At 40.6% G+C, this 22486-nt stretch overlaps 1 protein-coding gene and 1 non-coding gene across 2 annotated transcripts in view; both read left to right on the top strand.

The window, feature by feature from the left end:
* The window catches only part of TMEM45A (transmembrane protein 45A), a 111834-nt gene that overhangs the window by 77305 nt on the left and 12043 nt on the right, over window positions 1-22486 (top strand). The window contains exons 2-4 of the mRNA XM_004606747.2: window positions 10464-10658; window positions 11758-11970; window positions 14239-14426. Coding sequence (XP_004606804.1) covers window positions 10469-10658; window positions 11758-11970; window positions 14239-14426 — 591 coding nt within the window. The 5' untranslated portion in view covers window positions 10464-10468. The remainder of the gene's footprint in view (window positions 1-10463; window positions 10659-11757; window positions 11971-14238; window positions 14427-22486) is intronic.
* Window positions 6573-6691, top strand: LOC129402600 (5S ribosomal RNA). Its single transcript, XR_008628718.1, has one exon. It is a non-coding gene; the product is annotated as a 5S ribosomal RNA (ribosomal RNA).

The following is a 22486-nucleotide window of genomic DNA, read 5'->3' as shown; positions in this document are numbered from 1 at the left end:
TTTACTTGGAGACCTATAGAGTGATCTATAAAAGTGTTTAGAGTGATCTATAAAAAAAATCTTAACGGACTGGAGTGATAGCACAGTGGGTAAGGCGTTTGCCTTGCACACGGCCAACCTGGGTTCGATTCCCAGCATTCCATATGGTTTCCTGAATGCAGAGCTAGGAGTAACCCCTGTGCATCACCGGGTGTGACCCAAAAGCAAAAAAAAAAAAAAATCTTAAACTATTCATTTGACATAGAAGTTTCAATATTTCTTTTGTTCTATGAATTTGATTCTCCCCCCCCCCTCTTTTGAGCATGATGGAGTTTTAGGTGAGTTTCCCGTAAACTCTTTATGAAAACAGGTATTCAGGGATGGGACAGCAGTTCCATAAAGTTCTTAGAAATATTGCATCTTGCAGGTGGTTCAAGACATCTTCCTTCCCTTTGATATTGAACTTACTTTGTAACCGCAGTGATTTATCAAGGGACTAGTTGTCACCGTCAAGTCCTGACTGTAGGAAAGGGCAAGGACAGAGGTTCTGTTTTTTCACACTCACAGGTTTACTGACATGTGATTTATATGCGGTAAAATTAAAGTGTGTGATTTAATGACTCTTGTTTGTGTGGGGGCCACTCCTAATAGTGCTCAGGGACCACTCCGGGTGGGGTCTGGGGGGACCGTATGTAGTGCCAGCATCAAACCCTATGTGCAAGGCAAGCACCTTGTATGCTGTACTCTTTGGTCTTAATTTGATGAATTTTGACGAATGCACTCAGCCTTGTAATTATTGATAGTTTCAATACATAAAATGTGTGTTTCCATAGCTGTAGGAATTCCTCCAGACTCCTACAAGTCAATCCCTTTCCCCTTATCTTCAGGGAAATATGGCTCTGCTTCTTCTCACTATAGGTTTTGTTTTAGGAATTTCATATAAATGGAACTATGTGGTGTATGTTTTATGTATCTGGTTTCTTTCAACAAATGTAATACTTTTGAGAGTCCTCCAGGGTTTTGTGTCAGTAGCAGTGAGAAATGGGTATTTGGGTTGTTTTCATGCACTGTAATGATGGCTATTATAATATTGGTTATTATATAACAATGCATATTATCATTTATTATATGTTATGTAAGTGGCTATTATAAATGATGGTGGTATGAATATCTGTGTACACATCTTTGTGTGTACATATTTTTAATTTCCCTTGGGTAAATAGCCAGAAATAGAACTGATGAATTAAATGGTAAATACATCTTTAATTTTTATAAAAGTGACAAAGTGCTTCTCAACGTGCCTGTCCCATGTCGAGTTGCTTCCTGTGGTGTATCAGAGCTTCCTTTAGTCCACAAACTTTCCAATCGCTGGCATTGTCAGTATTTTAGAACTTAAGCCATACTTGTGGGTGAGTCTAGGCACCTGGCTTTTTGATTAGTATTTCTCAAAAGATAATGATGCCGAGCAGCTTTTTACTTGCTTTTTTTGCCATTCATATTTAAAATTTTAATTTGCAGGAACTGGAGAGATAGTAGAGTGGGGAGAGCACTTGCCTTGCATGAGACTGACAAAGGCTCAATCCCTGGAGCCACACGTGGTCCCCAAAGCCCCACTAGGGGTGATCGCTGAGCAGTCAAGAGTCAGTCCCATACACCAGCAACTGTAGCCCAAAGACTGAAAGAAAAAAAATGCCCCGAATTTTAATATTTGATGTCAGATATTTGTCCACTGAGACATAGCAGCAATAGAAGATGGATATACTACTTCATTAAATATAACTTGAAAAGGATATATATTATATATTATATGCTCAATCATTATGACTTGAATGGTAAAGCCATGAGAAACCTGAAACTATAGAATTACGTTTTTTTGTGGAGGGGAGGCTGTATTTGGGCCACACCTAGTGGTGTTCAGGGGTTACTACTGGCGCTGCCTCAGGAATCACTCCTGGTAGTGCTCAGGGGACCATAGGTTGTGCTGGGAATTCTACCTCTGGTCTTTATCCTCTGTGACTTAGAATATACCAGTCAATATCTTGTAGTCTCAGTTTCCTCATACATGGGGTGGGGGGCAATAATACTTAATTTTGGTTGCCTCAGAGATCAAGTAAGCATTTCAATAAAAAGTGAGTTCCACATAGTAGATGCTCAGTAAACGCTAACTTCTTTCTGTCCCAGGTGCACAACTAATAACTGAAACAGCGCAGGCTTTTATTTACTTTGACACGTTGGGGACAGGCAGCTGATGCAACATGACATTTGCTCTTCCTTGCTATGTTCTGGTTTTATACTTAAAGACGCAAGTCTTTGGTTGCCTCACTGTGTTTCACGTTTCTTTTTCTTTTTTTTCTTCCTTGTCCTACTGTCTTTCATTTAAAAGAGATTAATATTTAGTAAAAAAGTTTATGAATGTTTTCCTTTATTTATTTATTTGGTTCAATGATCTCTACCATCGTCCAAGCCATTTTTTTTAAGCTTAGAGTTCTGTTCTAAATGTTTTGGTGAGGAAGTGCCATATAAAATTAGGGTTTGAGTTATTTAAAGACTGAGAGAAGTCTGGGGCTAGAGGCAGTGTTGAGAAAAGATCAAAATAAAACAATCGCTTAAGAATCTAATAGTATAAAATGAAGGACAGTACTACTTTTGAATGGTCACTGTCATTTGATAGAGCCATATTGTCATTTTGTTCTGATTACAGTCATTACAACAGCTCACCGCACATGAGCAAATGAGTTAGTTGATGGGAAGTAAGGGGCTTCTGTGTGGTGATAGGGAAATCCCATTTCATCTCATTGTCCTGGTGCCACTCATGTTTCTCCAAATGCTCTAACTAAAGCTTTAGTTTTCAAAATCTGTGTATATGTGAAAATCACTAATTTACCTATTAAAAATGAAGAGCAGGGCCGGAGTGATAGCACAGCCGGTAGGGCGTTTGCCTTGCACGCGACCAACCTGGGTTTGATTCCCGGCGTCCCATATGGCTCCCCAAGCACTACCAGGAGTAATTCCTGAGTGCAGAGCCAGGAGTAACCTTTTAGCATCGCTGGGTGTGACCCAAAAAGAAAAAAAAAAAAAGAGCCAGGTCTATTTCCCTTTGTGGATCAGTTTAGAAGACTTAAAGTGGGACCTACAAATCTGCATTTAATCAAGCACTTTAGCTTAATTCAGATGATAATACTTGCCGTTTAGGTCTGTGTATTAAGGAGGCCAGATCCCATGTATGATAATATTTGCCAGGATTCCAGGTTAGAGCCAGACTTCTTAAATAGACTATTGAAAGACTCTGTTTTGTTTCTGCTTCCTGAACTATTTATCCTGTCTTTGATCCATTCCGCTAGCCTGAAAGAGAGATGGCAAAAACCACAACTCTATTCACTTTATAAAGTTCTCACAGTAGATGACACATGACAGAGGCAAATGGTCATGTGGGTGGCAAGGTGAGACTCATGGCACAATGTTTGGATGGCAAAGTAGGATGTTCAAAAGGGTGTGGTTCCTAGATTTACATTTATGTGGACATTGTGACATATTCTGAAGGGATATCTGTAAGACTTCTTGCTATGAAGATATGAGTGCGTTACTTTTGTCTCCGAGGAAGGACTCATAGGCCTTTTCAGATTTAGACCGGTCAGTATCTGCTTTTTGTTTTGAAACTGGAACAATTGTACGTTCTTGGGAGAAGATTGTTGAAGTAGACTTGTCATTGAGGAAAGTGTGAAGGTAAGGATAATTTAATTAAGAAAAAACATTCAAAACAGCCTTTCTTTGGAATTTGGGAGAGATGGTATAAGATTAGGGGAAATCAAAGCTATGTAAAGCAACACTTGCTTGATTACAACTAGCTTTGAGTATTAAGATAAATAGTAAACTGAAGCTCAAGAGATAGTTTAAATTGGTTTAGTGTATTAGAATTTACAAATATGTTTTAAAATCCGAGTTACTAATTAAGGTTAAGAAATGTTTTATTTTGGTGATGGCTCAGATAAAATTTTATAGCATGGTGTTATTCATATTGAACTTAGTTATTTGGTTGCAATACTAACCAAGAAAATTACAGGAGCTTGTTTTCTGGGAACTTTGAGTTCTCTGTTCTTTCTGTACACAGACCTGGTCTGTGGTTTGTGTGATTGTAACACCTGATTTAGATTTTTGGATACACCCAATATTATCTTCTAAGGTCTGGAGTTAAAATATTTCCTTCAAGGGGAATGGTGTATGTCAGGGAGGAGGTGTATTTTTTGTTTTTTTGTTTTTTTTAATCTTTAGCCCAAAGGATGATATTTGGTGTCCCTAGGATTAGTGGGTTTTGTTTGTTCCTTGAATAAGTTCTGAATTTTAGAATGAACTGTGAACTGCAGCTGGAAGCTAGTGATTGAAACTTCTGCCCCACTCTTGTCAGTCTGGCTCACTTCCCTGCGAGATTACAAGTGGTGAGATATGTCAGGGAGGATGTTTTACTTCCTATCCTGGTAATTTTCCCTGAGATTCCTGTTAGTTTTCTGGTATATTCACTTTGTGGGTGATGAAAGCTCTCTGTTTTCCTGTCAAGGGCAATGTGTCTGCTGTTTGGATTGAGATTTAGTTAAACTCTGAGCTACTTGGCTTTCACCAGCAGTTAAGTTACACTTGCAGAGAATAATAGTAAATCGGGATAAAAAGATAGCGTGTGAATTCTAGGATGGTATTCTAGGAGAGAGCTTTTAAGACTCTTTCCTCTTGCAAGCTGCTTTCACCTGAGAAATACAAGGGTGGATGTTGCTGGAAACATCTTAGATTCCTAGGTAGTTGGTTTTGAGTGATGTTTCAGTGGTGGGGTATTCAGTGAAATCTGTACTTTTGCCAGATTTTTTGTGACTAATGTTCCCGCCCCCGCCAACACACACACATACATACACACACATTCAGTTAGATGGGTTGAAGTTCACAACTCACAGTTTAAGAAAACAAAAGTGAAGTCATGAAGTCACGTTTGAGAATTCAGGCAATGTGTTCTACCAGAATAAAAGTGAAGTAAAATGAAAGCCTTGTTAGCAGAAGCAGCTGGGTTCATTGGTTTCTCTAACTAGGAAAACGATGTATAAGAGAAAATATTTTCTTCTGCTCTTCTAGTTTTTTTAGTTGATTTGTAATCAAAATGACAATAATACAGATTAACAAGAGAAAATTTTAATTTTACATCTATGGGAGCCCTCCAAAGGCATGGAAGTTTCCCTGGCAGACAGTTGCAGTTTATTTGCCATCCTGAGCTAGGGAGACAAGGAAGGAAGATAGGACTTATGCAGGAAAGAAAACTAATTTACAGGAAGATGAGAAGAGCAAGGGCAAACACAAGTTTACCAAGCCTTGCAGAGAGAAAGGGACCCTGAAGAATTTGAACAGAAAAACTGCACTCATTTCTTCCTGTCTTTCAAATCTAGCTCATTCTATACTTACTTACCTATGGTTTCTGTCTCTGAAATAGATGCTCTAAATCTCCGAAGCATTTAAGGAAATGGTCGAAGGTGTTTCTAACATTTTTGAATGCCGTTTTTCAGTTTAAAATAATCCACCCCAAGGTGCCATATTCTGGGGTGGCCTATTTTGCCCCCTAACAACCATGTTTTGATTTACTTTTGTTTGGGTCCTTTCTACAGACAAGGATTGGGACCAGCAGATTGTTTAAGATCTAAAGGTGGAAGACGCAGAAGTTCTATAACTAAGGTAGGAATAAGGGCACCTTTCTCTCCCCACTCCGATCATCTCATATTCTTCTTCAGAAATCTCAGCTACTTCCCATGGCCTCTCTCTCACATCTAAATACTGTGCCGAGAAACGTGCCTAGCCTGGGCAGGCGGCGGGCAGCAGGAATGTGTCAGGCTGTCCTGGATGTCGATCGGGAGAACTATTTGGCTTGCAGCACATTTATAAAGGATTGTGAGGTTTAGATTTTGTGCTGCTCTGACTTAGGCCCTGTTTTATGAGCCAATTTATTAGGTAAATCAGAACATAGTTTTTGTAACTTTATTTGGACATTTTCTTGTGTAGTTTTTTGTAACTTTATTTGGATATTTTCTTGCTTTTTTAATATACAAGAAACTAATGGCAAAGAATGGGTGGGGGTCAGTTTCCTAAACTCTGAGAGGTCCCCGTTGCCTGCTACTCAAGTTCTCAGAAATAGTGTCGAATAATAAAGACAGCAAACCCTCAGTGATTAACCACACAAAGATTTCATTAAAATGAGATCTCAAGAAAGTTTAAAAGGGCCATCATGGGGAATGTCCCCACAGCAAATAAAATTCAAGGGACTAAAGAAAGTAAAGTGTGAGGTAGGATAAATTGATTGAAGATATTTGGAGCAGTTAGTGTCAATAGTCAATTAGTTTTCAGGGTTGCAGGTGAACTCTAAGATCATTTTTATATTTTGAGCTTAGGCAAGTAGGTGAATGATGGTATTGTTTAAAAAACATAAAACTTGGGGGTTCTCCCTCATGCATCCCTTTTTGGGTTCTCCCTCATGCATCCCTTTTTCCGGGCCGGCGTCCGGGCCCGGGCGGCGGGCGAGGCCCGGTGGGCGGCCGGGCTTCTTGAGGGCGGCGGAGAGCCACACCTCCGTCTACGGCCATACCACCCTGAACGCGCCCGATCTCGTCTGATCTCGGAAGCTAAGCAGGGTCGGGCCTGGTTAGTACTTGGATGGGAGACCGCCTGGGAATACCGGGTGCTGTAGGCCTTTTGCGGGCGGTGGGGGGGGGGGGGGCCTTCCTGTCTTTTAAAAAAAAAAATAAAATAAATAAAAATAAAAAACATAAAACTTGGGGAAAATTATTTTCTGATATTAAGAGAGTAGATGCTTGACTTAATTTCTATAATATTGAGTATGAGCGCCCTTTGACACATGGGATTGGAGATGTTTTATAAAAGCACCATCTGTGTTATAATGAAGGCTTTTTTTGTGGGGGGGTCACACCCAGCAATGCACAGGGATACTCCTGGCTCATGCACTCAGGAATTACCCCTGGCGGTGCTCATGGGACCATATGGGATGCTGGGAATTGAACCCTGGTCAGCCACATACAAGGCAAATGCCTTACCGCTGTGCTATCGCTCCAATCCCTATAATAAGGGCTTTTTAACTCATTTGCTCTTATTACTAGAACCTCACAGTGTAAATGGTGTTAGCCAGGTTCAATGGAGAACAAAAAGAATATATTTATAATCTCTGAGTTTTAAGATCTTCTCTCATTGAAGTCAAGGAATATAAAAAATATTTGGAAGGTTCTAGTAATAGGCAAATAAAACTTCTCATTTTGTTTTACTTATTTGTGTGTGTAAAGGTGACAGAGTACAGGGTGTGGGTGAGGGCTCAGAATTAACATTGTCCTCAGGGATCACTCCTGAGTCTCCTGTGATCAAGGCAGTCTGTCTGGTCCTCACCTTGTTTTACCTTTACAGTTTGAGATGAGTTGAGGATGACATGAACTTGCTTAATAGTACTGTAGGTTACTGCTTTGGAGTAGCTCGTTTCAGTTTTATGAAATAGATATTGTTGTTTGTTCTGTTTCGCAGAGGAAGGAGTAAACCGAGACACTGAGAAGTGAAGTAACTGGCCCAAAGTCATTTAATTTGTAAATGACAAATTTCAAATTCAGAGCCTATCAGTCTGAATCCAAAGTCCCATCTCTGTCTTTTTTTTTTTTCTTTTTGGGTCACACCCAATGATGCACAGGGGTTACTCCTGGCTCATGCACTCAGGAATTACTCCTGGCGGTGCTTGGGTGACCATATGGGATGCTGGGAACCGAAATCAGGTCAGCCACATGCAAGGCAAATGCCCTACCCGCTGTGCTATCTCTCTAGCCCCCCATCTCTGTCTTAAAAATTCTGTTCGTTCCAAAAAAATATTTCTTCTATCACTCATTAAAAATTTTGATTTTTAGTTACTGCAAAATTTAGTTATTTTAAGTTTTTTATATCTGTATTTGCAGTTGTATATTTAGAACTCCTGAAAATGGGTTTCCTGTACTAGGAATATAAAACACTAATGTTTCTTATCAACTTATAGTGCAGATACATGCTTTCAATACTCTATAGTTGTCTTAACTCAAGACAAACAACTCAATGATGAAGATGGCAATTAAGATACTGAATCACAAAATGTTAAGTTAGAGAAAGGGGGAACTTTAGTTATTATTTTAGACCATTTTCTTTTTTTAAGAATGAAGGCTCAGGGCCAGAAAGATAGAAAATATAGGGGTTCAAGTACTTGCCTTACATGTGGCCAAGCCTGGTTCATTTCCCAGCTTTGAATATGGTTCCCTGAATACCGCCAGGACTGTTCCCTGAGCAAGGAGCTAGGATTACCCCTGAGTAGCTCTGGATGTATGTGTCCCAATACCCATCCCACCCCCCACTCCAACACACACACAAAGAGTGAAGTTTCAGAGAGATTAAGAGGCATGTCCGAAGCAATACTACTAATTGACGTCAGAGTTAGGACAAGAACCCGCACTTAGCATGACTTGATAGTTTCTTGCATGGTGTAGAGGGTATATACTGGGGTGTGCTGACAGGTTCATCTTATGTCTCAACTAAAAATTTCAGAGACTTAGGGTTGGAATGCATTTCGCAGATCCCACTTGAGGCCTCACCTGGGGAGTGTGAAAAGAGAGCATAAAGGAGAGGGATGAAGAACTCAGCTGGACCAGGAAACTGAAATGCTCTTCAAGAGCGCTTTCACAATTTATCTATTGGCAAATCCACAGAGATGATTCTGAGCAATATGTTTGAACAAAGTGCTACTCACGAAGTTCAAAACTCAGCTAATTCAACACTGATTTTTCTATAGCACCAACAGAAAATTAGGAGCGAGCATGAGACAAGGAGAAAGAGTGAGAGAGAGAGAGAAAGAGAGAGAGAACAGAGAGGAGAAAAAGTGCCTATCATAGAGGCAGGCTGGGGCTGGAACTGGAGTGACAGAAAGGAAACTGGGGTCATTGGTGGTAAGGAATGTATACCAGTGGAGGGACGGATGTTGGAACACAATATGACTGAAACCCATCATGAACAGCTTTGTAGCTATATATCTCAAGGTGACTCAATTAAAAAAGGGAGGTGATGGTGGGGGGCAGAGGATGGGGGCAGGAGAGGGGAAGAGTGAGGATATGTGTGTGAGGGGCCTATGGGGGGCCGGAGATTGAACCCAGACACATTCTTTACCACTTCAATGATCTCCTTGGTCCCCCAAATAGAAGAGATTTGTGTTTATTGTCCTCTCCTGGTAACAATTGTGTAAGCGGAACTTGCAATTTGATTTGACATCCATCTGGATAGATTAGTATCCAAAATTTCAATGACAAAACAATAAACTTGTGCACTAAAGTCTCTTGCAAAACTGGAAGCAACCTGGTTGTTTGTTTTCTCTGTTGCAGATACACTCTGCAAGGGAGTCAAATGCAGGGGAAGAGTTAAAGGAGTCACGTAGGTTATTAGCTGACTCAGTTTTAAAATGCCAAATGCCATAGTCCATTGGGCAGAACTAGAAGCATGGTTGCCATTCGACTGGAAGGACAGGTGGGAGGTGCATGGAGGACAGATATTTGATGAACTCTTATGAACTTTTCCCTACATTGGATGGTGGATACTTTGAAATTATTTCCTAAAAATTGTGGGCAAATTCAAATGATCTGAAGTTTAAACTTAAAGGCAAAACTTTTACTTTCTTTCAGACATAATTTACTGTGGAATAAATATATGCTGTCATCTAAAGAAATACTTTTGAGCTCCCTGCTTAGTACAAGAGTTAAGGCATTTACTTTGCATGTAGCCAACATTGGTTTGTTCCTTGCTACCACATTGCTGTGCGCCCCTTAGAGCAATCCCCAAGCACAAGGAGAAGTGGTTTCAAAGCCTGTGTACCCCCTCCCATACCTCCACCCTCATTCCCAATATGGTCTTTTGAGACATCATACTGTGGTGAAGACATACAGTCTTGCACACGGTTGCGTACAGTCAAGCCTGTCCTCTATCCCTGACACCTGAGCACCTCCAGGAGTTACCTCTGAGCAGAGAACTAGGAGCAGCCTCTGAGCACCCCTGAGTGTGGCCCCAAAATTCAAATAAAGTAAAATAAAATGAAACAGAGCTCTGAGATTTTCCCTTAACAATGGTGAGGTTTGGTAGGCCATTTCACTTCTCTAAGCCTGTATGTCAATTTAAAAATGGAATAATAAGTCTTCATTCAGGGATATGTTGTGAAAACTAGATGTTGTAAGTAAAACACTTGATACTGGGACAATCAAGGTAAATGTAAATGTAAATGAATATGTTTTCTCTGTTTTAGTCTTTTTGATTTTGTAGTGAAATCTTCTACTCTGAAAGCACTATCAGATTCTGAGAATTAGTAGACTATCCATCAAAAGATAGCATTCTCTGTGGGAAAAGTAATATTTGGGCTACGTTCTGAAAGTGAAATATCTCCATTTTTCTATATGTTCTTGTTTTAGTAGACATGGGGAGTTTCAGAGGCCATGCCCTTCCTGGGACCTTCTTCTTCATCATGGGTATTTGGTGGAGCACAAAGACCATTCTGAAGCATATTTGCAAAAGGCAGAAACGGACTTCCTACTTTCATTCCAAAGCATTATTCCAGCGAATAGACTTTGTGGAAGGCTTAATAGTAATCATCATGGCTGTCACTGGTGAGTGGAACTTTTCTGGGACTTGCTTCCTCCTTTTGCAAGGAAAAGGTATAATATCAAATTAAGAAAATGCTAAGAGAAATTCTTTCTATTTAACTGACATATAATCTTGTATTAGTTTTTGGTGTGCACTACCAGAAGTGCTCCCTGAGTGCAGAGCCAGGAATAAGCCCCGAACATCATTGGATATGACCCTTCCCTCTATACACACCCCTTTCCCCCCAAAAAAAAGCCTGAAAAAAAACCAACAAAACAAGGAAAGCATTGTGGATCTCTTGTGCAGAAGGCTCTGGTCTGAGGAAGATCTTGCCTCACCATTTGTTTGGTCCCAAAATGGGAGAGGGAGGTCAGGTCTGATGATGTCTAAAGCCTTTATATTGATGATGAAGATTCTATACAAGTGTTTTGTGTTCTTAGAGTTTCATCTAAACCTTTCTATTATGAAAGACAAGACTTCCCAATTTCTCTTTGGATTTTTTTCATTCTTTGCTCATGGCAATAAGTCTTGCTGTGGCCATCAAATTGCAAAATCCAAGGAGGAGAATTTCCTAGTCAAATTCGGTGGATCAACAAATAAAGCATCATTTTACAGAAAGCTTAGCTGTGTAGCTGGCTAGATCAGTAGCTTTTAATGGCTATAGAGCACTATGGTGAAAAGAAAAACTATTATTTATAAGAGGGACTTAATCAGCCTCTGGACCGGAGTTCACAAACCTCAACCCTAGTTTATTCAAAATTCATCTAGTGTTTACATTAAAATTGGAACTAAGATCGTGAATGGGACCGTTTATGTAAGTGAAACTAAGACCATCATTCTGAAGATCTGTAGAAGCTTTGATGGTTGTCTTTGAATAAAAGTGTTTATCCAAACCAGTGTTTGAAACTCTTGAACAAGTCTAAAGCACTAGTGTATAACTATTCAGACCAAAGTCCAAAGCACCCGTGCACAGTTATTAAGATCTCTCTGGTTTTTCCAGAGAGAAGAACCAATGTTACCAGGATGCTAGACTGAACTAAGAGTAAGCTAGTCTTCCTACATATTTCACTTTCTTTGTACAGTCATGAAGAGGATTCTTAAAACAGCTATTTTTCTCTACAGGCATGCTTGGAGAACAGTTCACACCTGAAGGGCCCCACCTGTCCCTATATAACTATACAGAGGGACATTGGGTCGAACTCCTGGGCTGGCATCATTCCACCATGTATTTCTTCTTTGGACTGCTGGGTGTGGCCGATATTTTATGTTTTACTTTTTCTTCAATTCCAAGCTCATTACCCAAGTTAATGTTGTCAAACGCCTTGTTTGTGGAGTGTAAGTATGAGTGAATATTTTCCCTGCTATTGGATATTTCTAATAATATTCCCTTAGCCTTTGATGTAACCTTGTTTAATATCTCCTCTATTTGATTCATGGTGACTTGGACGGATGCTAGAAGTGTCGAACGTGGCTATCTCTCGGTTGTATGGAGATTCCTGGCATTTCCATGTTTAACAAGTGGAATAGTGCAGAACAGTAAAGCATGAATATCTTTTCGTTGTTTATTTTTGTTTTCAGGCCACCCTTGTCTCAGTGACGGGGGTCTGTCCTGACAGTGCTCAGGGGAGCATGTGATACCAGAGATCGAACCCCAGTCTCTTAAGTGCAAGCATGTGCTCCAGCCACTGAGCTGTCTGCTTAGCTGAAGCATGAATATCTTAAAATGAGGTGACTGCTCAGAGATGAGGAGCTTCTACCATCTACTAATAAGCCTTCTTCATATTAAAATAATGGAATCAGACTACTACATGGTAGAGTCCAAAAAGTTCAGTCACATAAATAGATGAAGTTTTGTTTATTTTTGAGAAATTGATGAAAGAAAAACATTTTTTTTAGTTGACATCCCTATTTCTATAAGTGGAAACACATAGGAAAAGTGTTTAATATTTGCTTTCATTTATTGCAAGTGTATGAAATAGACTGACTATGGCATTTTTAAAAGCCCCATATTATCAAGAGCAGTTAATTCCTAACTAATCACCTTGTTTCCCATATTGAAGAACCCCACTTTGTTTTTAGGGTGGGACTTGAGCTAGAAGCTTAATGTGATTTTGAGAAAACCATCAGATTTTACCGTGGGGGTGAAGAGAACTGAATACACTATTTATGCCTTGAAATTGTGAGAAATTAAAAAAATTAGAGCCCCTCTTTGATAATTTTCTTTGAAGGCTAGAGCTAAATAAAGCACTCAATAAACAACAGTGGCATGATTTTTGTATCATAGGATAGTATTTGTGGTGTGTGTGTGTGTGTATGTGTGTGTGTGTGTGTGTGTGTTTTGAGGGTAACACCCTGTGTGCTCAGGGCCTACACCTGACTCTGTGTTCAGAGATCAGTCCTGGTGGGGCTCAAGGAATTATATGCAGGCCATGGATTGAACCCCTGTCAGTCACATGCAAGGCAAGCACCCTACTTGCTGCACTAGCTCTCCATTCCTGAATAAACATATTTTTCTTTGCATCTAAATGAAAAGGAAAAAGATAACATTGGAACTTTGTCCATGAATTTAAAAAAATGTAGCAAGTTAGTACTTCTTGGGATTTTCCATGGCAAGCTTGTCAAACCTATCAAAGTCCACTCACTCTTAAGATTTATCTATGTGTGTTTGCTCTGATAGACTAAATTCCTTAAGGCAGGTTTGTTCTCATTTATCTGTGTATTCTCCCTAACTCCTCCCCTTCCTGTCATGCTCATTATTCATCCTCCTGTGCAAAGATCTTTTGAAGTTAGTTGAAAGTGTCATAATGTGTTAGAGGTCGAATAAAGTAAAGGAAAAGAGGTGTCAGATTTTGAAGACTCCATCCTAAAGAGCTAATGGAAAACAACCTATTGGACAAATATGTGCATATAATATTTTCTGTGTAATCTGGAGGTCAGAGGGAAGGGCAGAATGGGAGGGTGGGGAAGAGAGACAGATATTTAGTACTAGTGTTGGTTTTATTTAAAAAAAAAAATTAGGGGCTGGAGCAATAGTACAGCAGGTAGGGCATTTGCCTTGCATGCGGCTGACCCAGGTTCGATTCCCAGCATCCCATATGGTCCCCTGAGCACCGCCAGGGGTAATTCCTGAGTGCAGAGCCAGGAGTGACCCCTGTGCATCATCAGGTGTGACTCAAAAAAGAAAAAAAATTAAACTAGGTGTCAGGGAGAGAGGTTAGTGGCCAGGGGTTCATGCTTTGCATCCACAGGACCCAAGTTAGAACCTTGGCACCACATGGAGCTGACCCTGGTGGTTCCCAGGCCACAGGCCCAAGCAGCTCGGCATCGGTGGGCCTTAGCATTTGAACCATCTGGCCATGTTGACTATCACTGGGAATGGCCCCGCAGGCCCTTTGAACACTACCTGGAAGGCTTCCCCCACCTAAATAAATAAAATGAGACAAACTAAAATGACTCAGATATGGTGATGGAGGGAAGTGTGGTAGGCACGGTGCAATACATTGTATGCTTAAAACATTTATGTTAATACTATTGTAAATCATGTCGCCACAATTAAAAAATGAAAATTGCTAAAGATAATGTATATCCTTCCTTCCCCGTCAGCTTTTATCTTCTACAACCACACTCATGGCCGGGAAATGCTGGACATCTTTGTGCATCAGCTGCTGGTCTTGGTCATCTTTTTGACTGCCGTGATTGCCTTTCTGGAGTTCTTCTCACGGTCCCATACTGTAATTCTGGAGCTTCTGCGGTCAAGCTTTGTTCTTCTTCAGGGGAGCTGGTTCTGGCAGGTGAGTTGGGACCTCCGGTTAAGGAACTTGTGTCTCCACCTATAACCTTCTCTTTTCTAGTGCACTTTGCTCTTGAATCAAAATACTGCTTCCTGTGTGCTATGTGTAATTAAAATATAGGCCTTTTGAAATTAATGTTTCTTTCTTTTTTTTTTTGCTTTTTGGGTCACACCCGGAGATGCCCAGGGGTTACTACTGGCTCATGCACTCAGGAATTACTCCTGGTAGTGCTCAGGGGACCATATGGGATGCTGGGAATCGAACCCAGGTCAGCCGAGTGCAAGACAAACACCCTACCCGCTGTGCTATTGCTCCAGTCCTGAAATTGACATTTCTTTCCGGGGCAAAGAACTCCTTGAGAGTGTTGACAGAACAGCTGAAGGAAGCTGGTATCACCTCTTCATTGTGCAGAAAGAAAAGGGCTCCTCTCAAGTGGGGCATTAAGCTAGATTCTTGGTAGTTTTGTGTTTTTTCTGCATGCCTAGTTGCTTTTCATGAGATTGATTTTCCACATTTTGGTGGAGATTTATTATAATTCTGGATTTGTCAATTTCTCCTTAAGTTTGAATTTTGCCTTATAGGTTGTGTTTGACTATAGGTTGTGGTTCTGACCAAATGCTTTATGTTATTAGGTTGTATTCTACTTTTTTTTTTTTAAGATTTTTGAATTAAATGTTGAACTCAATAGTTTGTTTCCAATACTTCTTGTTTTTAAACTGAATATACTTAGGGCTATAGATGACTTTTTATACATTGTTCTAACTGCACCCTCCACCCCAACTGGTATGTCCTAGTTCTTATTCCTTGGGGATATTTTTTTTCCTCAGGGTCAGTCTTGAATGTTGCATTTTTCATGTGATTTCCTTTGAAGTATTAAGTTTCAAAAATTCTGTTTTCAAAAATATTCTTTGTTTTGTTTTTGCTTTGGAACCATATCCTGTAGCACTGAGGGCTTCTTCATGGCTCTGTGCTCAGGGGTCACTCCTGGCGTTGCTAGGGGGCTGTGGGGGGAGATCATATCAGTGCTAAGGATTGAGCCTGGCTCAGCTATGTGCAAGGCATGCACGTTAACCTCTGTACTATGTCTCTGACTCTCAAACATATTCTTTTAATTATTTATTTTTTTAAAACAACTTTTTTAAGTCATTAGTTTACAGACATTCAATATTCCAGCACCAACCCCACCACCAGTGCAACTTCCCACTACTACTTCCAATTTTTCCAACCAAACCTTGGACCTTTCCACATAGCAGGCCCTCAACAATTTATTTTACATAGCTTATTATAAATAATTTGCTAAAGGATGTTTCCCTATTTTGTGATGATTTTTGTATCTCACCATGGAGCGCTTAAACTGTTGTATTGAGATTGCTAAGATGTGGTTGCAGGGTAAGCCTTACGTGTCTACATTTTGTTGATCAAGATTGGTTGCCTTCTATATTACATCCATTCAATCTGGTGTGCTACCCCCAGTTTATCGGTGTTACAGAGTTTGGGATGTCATGTGGCCGAATCATAGCCCCGGCAATCCAGGATGTCCAAAATTTCTATAATACATCTAGAGTTAAATTCTTTTTTTTTTCTCTTTGGGTCACACCCGGTGATGCACAGGGGTTACTCCTGACTCATGCACTCAGGAATTACTTCTGGTGGTGTTCAGGGGACCATATGGGATGCTGGAAATCAAACCTGGTCTTCTGCATGCAATGCAAACGCCCTACCCGCTGTGCTATCGCTCCAGCCCCAACAAATTAATTTCTGAATGAGGCTTATCTGAGCATTGGGGTCCAGCCAGGGGCATGGTGATGATTGCGGAGTGTGGAGGTTTTCAGCAGCCTGGGCTCCGTCCAATGGTCTATTTCTGGTTTAATTGCCATATAATTGAGAATGTTTTTTTTTTTTTCTGAAACATTGATACTTCTTCTGGAACATAGCTCCATGTCAGTGGTATTCTATGTCATTGAAAATGGGATTCTGCATATAAGAGTGAGTTTTATTGAGAGCTGAACATTCAAAAAGGAGTTTGAAATTGGCAAAATCCAACAAAACTAACTCCTAGACTCTGTGACAACTGTGTTGGGTCCCAGGAGGAAACGGGTCTGCATATGAGGAATGTTCAGAGGATCACTTTGAGGGTGGGTGGAGTGAATCATATCGACTTACAAGTGTTCAGTTTAGGCCCTGAAAGTTTATATTTTAAGCTCATGAAAATTATAGAAGGGATCATAAAAAAATTTAGAAAGAATAAATGATAATACCCAAAAGAAGTTGAAGAAAGGAATGATAAGGACCATGCTGGATTAAATACATTAATTCATTTATGTATTTAATTATGCCACAACTGAGAATCAGTTGGCTCAATTTGTTCCTTTGGAGAGAGAAATCATATTTACTGTTTTCCCAAAAGCTTTTCTGTCCCTTCTCTTCCCTTCGACCCTTCTTCCCTTCCCTCCCCTATGCAAACATGCACTAGCTGGAAATGAAGTTTTGCTTAAAGTACTTCTTCCCTTCCTCAGAGTCCTCTAAAACAAAAATGTCTAAATACTTGGGATTTATTATGCATCTATATTTTATTATTTTACATAGAGTTTGGATTCTTATAGAAAAAATTCTGTCTCAAGCTAGTAATATTCATTGTGTTGGCTTTTTATCAGGTTTTTTCTCTCACTACTTCTTCATATATAGTTAATGCACAAAAAAGATACAGATTATAAAAAGTCTACATATAGACTTGGAACAATAAAAATATGCTTCTGAAAGAGGCAAACTTTCAGACTGGCTACCTGTTTATAACTCATAAATTATTGGGGATTAAGGCAAAAATCTAGAGGAAACTCCCCGTTCAAGCTCTGAAGATGGTTCCTTTCCTGAAACAGTACAGTGTGTTTTCCCAAAAGCCTAACTATGTCACAATTTGAAAAAGGAAGAAAAATTTATTAGGCCCATTCATTCCATGATTCATGCTTTATCTCTGTGTGGGAGGCTATTTCTAATGTTCTCTTTTATACTGTGTCATTCCCCAGTTCCTCCCATCACTGTCAGAGCCGAGGTGGGAACAATCAGGGTCTTGAGAAAAGAAGATGCTTCAGCTATTTTCCCTTCTCGTAGATGCTAGTGATGCATCTCCCAGTTACACTGCTTGTCTCATGGATTTCTCCAGGGACCTGTTTTTCTTTTATTTTTTTTTTTTATTGAATCACTGTAAGATACACAGGTACAAAGTTGTTCATGATTGGGTTTCAGTAATACAATGTTCCAATACCAATCTCTTCACCAGTATACATTTCACACCACCAATGTCCCCAGTTTCCCTCCCACCACCCTCCCTACCTGACTCATTGGCAAATAGTTCTCTCTCCTTCCTTCCTCCCTCCCTCCCTCCCTCCCTCCCTCCCTCCCTCCCTCCCTCCCTCCCTCCCTCCCTCCCTCCCTCCCTTCTTCCCTCCCTTCCTTCCTCCCTTCCTTCCTTCCTTCCTTTCTTCCTTCCTTCCTTCCTTCCTTCCTTCCTTCCTTCCTTCCTTCCTTCCTTCCTTCCTTCCTTCCTTCCTTCCTTCCTTCCTTCCTTCCTTCCTTCTTTCTTTCCTTCCTTCCTTCCTCCCTTCCTCCCCTTCCCTCCAACCCTGGTTTACAATACTGTTACTGAAAAGTTATCATTGTATATTCCCTTACCTCCCTTAGCACGCAGTTCTATTCCAGAGTGATCCTTTTCAACTGTAATTGTCACAGTGATTCCTTCTCTGTTCAGTGACTTGCTTTTCAGAAAGACAAAAGTTCATTCTAAAATGGCAAAAAAAGAAACCCAACCAACCAACCAACAACAAAAGCAACCCACCCTTAGTTAAGCAGCAGTGTTCTGTGGTTTGATATAGTGAACCAAATATTCCCTTAGGCTTATAATGTAAATATTAATTAGGGAATAAGATAGAAATCACTAGAAGCTGAAACACTAATTTATAGGAAATGAGCACCTCTTTTATTGCCCATGAGATTATTATTTACCGTTTCAATGTGATACTAAGAGGGGAACTAGGACAGGTTGGCGGGTGCTTTCACTCTGATGGTAGGTGTGGTATGCAGCGTCATATTCCTGGAACATTAATAGGAACATTGGTCTAAATCATGGTGCCAAAGTAAGAATTTGAATCTTTGAAAAATGTTTGCATAGGTGTGGGGCAACAGTAAGGTGTGGGTTTGGCTGCTGAGGCTTTGGCTGGGTGGGGACTTGGCCCACCACCCTCTGGAAGATGCCTCTTGAGTTTCCAGCCCAAAGAACAATGTATCCATGGATTTTAGTGGCTTGGCTTCCATCTCCTTGGAGGTTTAGTTCCTGAGTCTCAAGAACAGGGCTGGTGGGTGAGTCAACCGGTCGGTGACTGAGGGAGGTGGGTGTGGCTGCAGGAGTTCACAGTGACATCCCAGGAGGAACACACCACCTGGATGGGAAAGTAACAAAGAGGCCAACTAAACTCCACAAACAAGCAGTAGCACAAAAGGCTAAAGTAGCAGCAAACAACTTAGTAAATCTTCAGAACAAGGGCTTAACCCTTAGTGAGATATAAAAATGTTCACAAATTTTCTCTTCTAAAGTATTTTTGAAAATCCTTTTAACCATTTAGTTGCAACAAGCAATATCAAACAAATTTATCGTGTACCTGCTACGGGGGCAGGCTTGGGGAGTGGTTGGGAAAATGGAAACAGTGATGGTGGGAAGGTCACAGAACACTTGGATGTTTGAACAATCGAAGCCCATAACAACTGTATTAGGAACAACTTGGTAAACCATGGTTGCTTAATGAATTTCTTTTTTTTAAATGTGATATGAATAAAGCTTAAAATAATCAGGTAAGCAAGAAAATATATTTTTTCAGATCTCTTCCCGGAATTTTGCCTTAAGAAGCAAATTAAGGTAGCAAAGTGCAGGGGCTGGTGGCTGGTTTTTATATCTAAAGAAGGATTTAATGAGTCACAAGAGCTTTTAGTTTGCAGCTTTCCTAATGTGTTTGCTGGTAGTGCATCCTGAAATGACAGATCGATATGTGGTTTTCTATATAATCGTGAGTTAACTCTGTTTATAGATTTTATAAGGGTCTTTGGTAAAATCGTTAGCTTTAAATATCAGATTTCGAAGGTTTCCGTGAGAGTGGTGCGAGAGAAATTTAAAGTTTCTCTTGAAGTAAAATGGTTAATGCTATTGGGGGTGGGGGGAGGGGGGCACTTCTGGCAGTGTTTGGGGGTCGTGTAGTTCTAGTCATCAAACACAGGGGGTGCACTTGTGAGGCATTGGCTTTACCAGGCCAGCCATAGCCCCCGCACAAGTGGTGAACACTTTGATGGGTAGAATTGATGATGATTAGGATACTGCAGAGATTTCTTTTCTTTTCCTTTTCCATTTTTAAAATGGAATCACCATGAGATACACAGTTACAAAATTGTTCATGATTGGGTTTCAGTCATATAATATTCTAACATCAATCCTTTCACCAGTGTACATTTCCCTACACCAATGTCCCCAGTTTCCACCCCCTCAGTCCCCTGGCCCTGCCAGTCTGCCTCCATAGAAGGCACTTTTCTTCTTGCTCTCACTCTCTTTCGTTTCCTTTTAGGCACTGTGGTTTGTAACACTGCTACTGGAAGGTTATAATGTATATTACTTTATAACCTTCTTATCACTTTTTTTTAAACTCCTTTCCACCTCGGTTCTTGTTCAGTGTGATCATTTCCAAGTATCATTGTCATAGCCGCCCCTTCTCTGTCCTAACTGCATCTCCCACACCTTATAGCAAGTTCCGTACCACAGGCCTGTCCTCCTGGCCATTGTTTCTAATGTCTTTGGGTATTATTCTCATAAAAAGCAAGCTCTCAGAAGAGAGTGATGCAGAGAGTCTCTTGCCCGCACGCCTGGTTGTCTTCCCCGGGGTCCCCTCGGAGGGGATGGGCTCCAGCTTTCCTCCCCACCCCGAGCAGAACTCCCGGCAGCCAAAGACCACCGGAACCTAGCTACAGCCATGCTCGAGGCCCCTCTCCACACGTTCGGACAGGCCTCACACATGAAGGTACCGGCAGAGGAACCCAGGTGTGTGTAATCCCATCAACGGCCAACATCCAGAGAGAGACTTAAAAGCCAGCTCCCAGAAGTGATATCTTGTAGCCTACTTCTCCCTCTGGGAGAAACTGGCAATCTTCTGAGAGTTTCCTGCCCACATGGGACAGCCTTGCAAGCTTTCCATGGTGTATTCATATGCTAAATCCAGTAATAAGCTGGATCTCATTCCCCTGACCCTGAAAGAGCCCCCAGTGCAACATCGTTGGGAGGGCCGAGTCGAGATAGACTTCTAAGATCTCAGGGAAAGGACGGAATGAGAGGTTACTGAGCCCGCCCAAGAAATCAGTAATTAACAGGATTTCATGATCGTGATCGTGATTATTCTCGTGCTATGTTTTTTTTTTTAAAAATCCCAAAAATGAGTGTGATCATACTCTGTATGTTTCTATCTGTCTGACTTATTTCTGGACATTTTATTTAGTATGCTCCAAAATCCATGTATGACTAAGGCATGCTATGAAAAGTAGATCAGACAGAACTGGAGCTGAAAAATTCTAGTTTTTAACATGGTAATTACCAGACCATAAACTAGACAACCTGTGTTTGTAGATTTTCTTCTGTATTTAGAAAGAATATATCGTTTGATTATTGGGAGAATTAATTTAAATTGAAAAAGTACATGTTTTCCTGAGCCAATGCTGTGTATTTCATAGAAAGAGGCTTAGAGGGTTGAGGAACTTACAGGTGAGGTTGAGGTGTCATTGGAAAGTAGATAGGAGTTATCAAGGTGTCCTGCCTTGAGGTTTGGGACAAGAGATATTCCTTTGAGTATTTTTATCTGAATATGTTAATGTTCAAGAGCTGCAACGAGAAATTCCCACACACCAAATAACTTTAACCAATGGAAATGTATTCCTTTACTCTTCTGTTGGCCAAAAAAAAAAAAACTCAAGGTGTGAGCAGATTGATTCTTTTTTTTTTAAAGCATCTAATTGCAATTTATTCCCTTTTATCTTTTTTTTATTAGAAGAAATTTTTTTAAATTTATTTTTTGATTAGTGAGTCACCGTGAGGGTACAGTTACAGATTTACACATTTTTGTGCTTGTGTTTCCCTCATACAATGTTCGAGAACCCATCCCTCCACCAGTGCCCATTCTCCACCACCAATGAACCCAGTATCCCTCCCACCCACCCCCATTCCATCTCCCCCCCACCCCATTCTGCCTCTGTGGCAGGGTATTCCCTTTTGTTCTCTCTCTCCAATTGGGTGTTGTGGGTGTAGGGGTATTGAGTGGCCATTGTGTTCAGTCTCTAGTCTACTTTCAGCATGCATCTCCCTTCCCGCACACGGTCTCCAACCATATTTTACTTGGTGTTCCCCTCTCTATCTGAGCTGTCTTTTCCCCAGAATGTGAGCCTGCTTCCAAGCCATGGAGCCAACCTCCTGGTACTTATTTCTACTATTCTTGGGTGCTAGTCTCCTACTCTGTTATTCCACAGATGACTGCAATCTTTCTCGGTCTGTCTCTCTCTTTCTGACTTATTTCACTTAACATGATACTTTCATGTTGATCCACTTACATGCAAAGTTTATGACTTCATTTTTTCTAACAGCTGCATAGTATTCCATTGTATAGATGTACCAAAGTTTCTTCAACCAGTCATCTGTTCTAGGGCACTCAGTTTTTTTTCAGATTCTGGCTATTGTAAATAGTGCTGTGATGAACATGTAAGTGTAGATGTCTTTTCGACTATACTTTTTTGCTTCTCTGGGATATATTCCCAGCAGTGGTATTGCTAGGTCAAATGGGAGCTCAATTTCTAATTAATTGAGAAGCGTCCATATTGTTTTCCAAAAGGGTTGAACCAGTCGGCATTCCCACCAGCATGTAGAAGGGTCCCTTTCTCCTCACATTCTCTCCAACAGCGGTTGCTTTTGTTCTTTTGGATGTGTGCCAGTCTCTGTGGTGTGAGGTGGTATCTCATGGTTGTTTTGATCTGCATCTCCCTGATGA

Source organism: Sorex araneus, chromosome 2 (genome assembly GCF_027595985.1).
Source record: "Sorex araneus isolate mSorAra2 chromosome 2, mSorAra2.pri, whole genome shotgun sequence".
NCBI lineage: Eukaryota > Metazoa > Chordata > Mammalia > Eulipotyphla > Soricidae > Sorex > Sorex araneus.
Note: the sequence above shows the minus strand (reverse complement) of the source record. Positions and strands in the feature narration are given on the sequence as shown.